Source organism: Halyomorpha halys, unplaced genomic scaffold (genome assembly GCF_000696795.3).
Source record: "Halyomorpha halys isolate HHAL.00 unplaced genomic scaffold, Hhal_1.1 Scaffold149.1, whole genome shotgun sequence".
Classification (NCBI taxonomy): domain Eukaryota; kingdom Metazoa; phylum Arthropoda; class Insecta; order Hemiptera; family Pentatomidae; genus Halyomorpha; species Halyomorpha halys.
In genome coordinates, this window is record NW_027108625.1 from 1465762 (window position 1) to 1469409 (window position 3648).

Genomic DNA, 3648 nt, shown 5'->3' on the forward strand with positions numbered 1-3648 from the left:
CTCCACGCTGCTGCATGTAGAGCTGTGTATCCATCATTATCCTTATCATTGAGAGGCACTCCTCGGTCCAACAACTCTTTCACTACATCAACATGCCCTCCCCACGCTGCTTTATGTAGAGCTGTGTTTCCAACTTTATTCTTATCATTGAGAGGCGCCCCTCGGTCAATGAATAGTTTAGCAACATTCAAATGACCTTTATAGGATGCTTTCATTAGTGGTGTCTCTCCATAATTCTCCTTAGCTGATAGATTAGCCCCTCGGTCCAACAACTCTTTCACTATGCCGATGTGCCCTTCTCGTGCCGCTAGATGAAGGGAGGTCAATCCGTTACTATCCATTTCATCCAGTCTAGCTCCATTGTCCAACAGTGTTAATGCACACTCAGTACAGCCTCCTTCAGCCACATAGTGAAGCGCGGTAAAATTCTTTTTGCTCTTAAGTGTTAGATCTGCGCCATTGTGCAATAAATAAGTAATTAAAATGTTTGAGTTTGTATTATTTGCACCGGTCATAAGAGCAGTGACACCTTCGTTATCTTTTACATCTATTCCTGCTCCACGCTGAACTAGAACCTTTACAACTTCCAGAAATCCATGGGACGATGCAGTATGGAGAGCTGTTTCGCCTTTACTTGTTGTAAAATTAATATTCGCACCCAACGCAAGTAGCATTCTAACAACAGATGCATCAGCAGCGAGGTGTAAAGGCGCGAAGCCATCTGTGTTTCTTATATTGAATTCCATGCTACGACCTTCTAATAATTTGAGCATTTCAGTGGGATTGCTCGCGTGGACTATCAAGTGAGCTAATGTGTCATTTTTTTCGAATCTGAGATCTGTTGTGGTAGTATATTTCAATAGTAATCTGAGCATGTCAACATTAGCTGAAGCAACGGCTATCTTTAGAAGATCCTTTTTCAATTCGGAGACCAAACTGGCATTACCCACTCTTCGCATCAATATCTCCACCCCCTGAACATTGCCCTCTTTAACCGCCAACACTAATGGGGTTTCACCGAGGTGGTTTTTTGTGTTGGGATCTAGTCCTGCCTCGAGTAAGGCCTGCAATGCTTCATTCTTTCCAGCAGCAGCCGCAATGTGAAGGTAGGAGTTGCCTCTGAGAAAACGCCTTTCAACTTTAGCCCCTGCCGATATCAATCCCTTGATTGATGAAGCACTGTTTTTTTTAATGGCTTCTTCCAAAGGAGAGGCGCCAGCAGCGTTAAGGACTTCCAGATCTGCCTTCAGGAACCCGAGCGCAGCTATGGAAGACCTGCTGCCAGTCCTCACGGCCAAATGAACGAGGCTGTCCCCGGACTGAGTCGACCCATTGACATTTCCTCCTTTCGTTGTTACCGAAATGATTTCACAGGCACTGTTGTCAGCCACAGCTTCCTCCAGTTCTTGTGCCAAATCGTCACTGCTTTCCTGAAAATAAAATACTGAGTATGAAATAAGAAAGTATTAATCCTTATTTGATGTTGTTAATATTAAATTCATAATACTCTATATACCAACAATTATTTAGATTCTGTAATGCATTACTGAATTCAAGAATTCTTCCAATTCAAAAGTAACGTTAGTAAGTTCAAATCAAACTTTGTCACATTACAATTGGAATTGGTTTCAATTCAATTATACTACTTTCAATATGAGGATCGTTTATTAGGTTATCAAGTTTCATTATACCACCTGTTAAATACAATTTTTCACTCATCCCGTCTCTGTTTATTGTAACGTTTATAGAATATTTTGTTTTTAGTTGTCATGAATCTATTTTTTCAGTTAGGTTTTTCCAACGCGCATGAAAATTTCGGTTTATTCTTACTTCAAAAGTAATCGTCAAATTAGGAATTGTTTTTTGGGTTTTCAAAAGTGCTGATTTTATGTGTTAACTGGGAGTTTTGATTGCGCATGAACGTTTCTTTTTACTTCGCATTTCAATTTATAGTTACATCTTTTGCAGCTCTCATCGACATGGGAATAATCTATTGGACTTAGGCAGTCCTGAGCCTATTTTTTAAATTGGATTTTGGATCCATTTCGATTGTTCACTAGTCTTCATAGCGATAATTTATTGAATTTTCGGTGATCCTTACTCCATTTTTAGAAATTAATTTATGATTGCACATGCGTGTTACATAATTTATTATCCAATAAGGAATTATCTTTAATATTAGAATCGTTATTTTAATTTTATAGCTCCTGATAGTATTTCTTGAATCTAAGTTTTATCTAGGCTTCCACATTTCGATATATTGTATTTTTTACAGTTTTTTACGACATGGGAATCGTTTATAAGGTTTTCGGTAGTCCTTAATCTATTTTTTTAATCAAATTTTCGATCGCGCAGGTGGATTTTGGATTAATAGTGCTATTGGATTTTTCATCGAAACATGAACCGTCTTTTAGGACTCTGTACCCTGTTTTAATCATAGTTGGAGGGGTAAAGTTATTTACGTGGAACCGCTACAAAAATAAAATTCGTCCCACAAGGCCTACTTCGAACCACTGCCACTGCAGTCAGGAGCCATTTGTTTTTTGGCTTTAACTCTCTTGGCTACAAATGGCCTGCTTAATCGCATTTATGACCGCAATTTTTTTTTTCTTTTCGGTTTATTTATTTTTCTTCATTGAGGGTACCATTTATTTTGATTTCTATTTCGATGACCCCAATATCGTCTAGATGTTACAAAATAAATGTCTATAATAGCATTTGGATACGCAATATCGAGAATCTCAACAAATAAAAAAATTGGAATCAGAACACTAAGAACCTAATAATCCCAATATCAATCAGAAATGTAAGAGTAGTAGGAAATCAAAAAGCGCATAAGACACCTCTAACCCCAATTAACGATTCCAATATCGAAGAAACTTCAACAGTAACAATGAAACGAGATGCGCTTGAGCAATTACAAATCCAACGCAAAAAATAGAATCCAGGCCCTCCAAAGACTGACAAACCGTCTCAGCATAGAAAAACAGAATGCAGGCACCCCAAAAACTGACAAACCGTCTCAGCGTAGAAAAATAGAATTCAGGCACCCAAATAACTGACAAACCGTCTCAGTAAAACAAATAGATTCCAGGCACCCCAAAAACTGACAAGCCATCTCAGTATAAAAAATAGAATCTAGGCACCCCAAATACTGATAAACCGTCTCAGCGTAGAAAAATAGAATCCAGGCACCCCAAAAACTGACAAACCATCTCAGTATAGAGAAATAGAATCCAGGCACCCCAAAACTTACAAATTATCTCAGGATAAAAAAATAGAATCCATGCACTCTAAAAACTGACAAACCGTCTCAGTAAAAAAAAAAAAAAGGGTATACGCAGTCAAAATTTCGTTTCACGAAATTCGTTCGGTCGTATATTAATTGACCATGAGCATTTAATTGTATGTAGATGGTTGTAGTTGTGATAAAGAAAAGTACAAAACTAAATAAATTAAATCTTTACTACTACAATCCGTGAAGGAGTTCAGTACTCTTTAAGGGAATACTGTTACTGGTCCAACGGTTGCGCAAGGAGATGATATGGTCAGAATCATGCTAGACCACCAGATATGTACCCAATTAAGGGTACTATATTTAGGAGGCTAGGTGGACCCCAGAGAGCTCTAGAACCCACAGAAGTGGAC

The 3648-nt window shown here is 38.2% G+C and overlaps 1 protein-coding gene across 1 annotated transcript in view; it reads right to left on the minus strand.

The window, feature by feature from the left end:
• LOC106678607 (putative ankyrin repeat protein RF_0381) overlaps positions 1-3648 on the minus strand; it is an 8760-nt gene that overhangs the window by 546 nt on the left and 4566 nt on the right. Inside the window, exon 3 of the mRNA XM_067046928.1 lies at positions 197-1430. Within this exon, the coding sequence (XP_066903029.1) occupies positions 197-1430 (1234 nt within the window). The remainder of the gene's footprint in view (positions 1-196; positions 1431-3648) is intronic.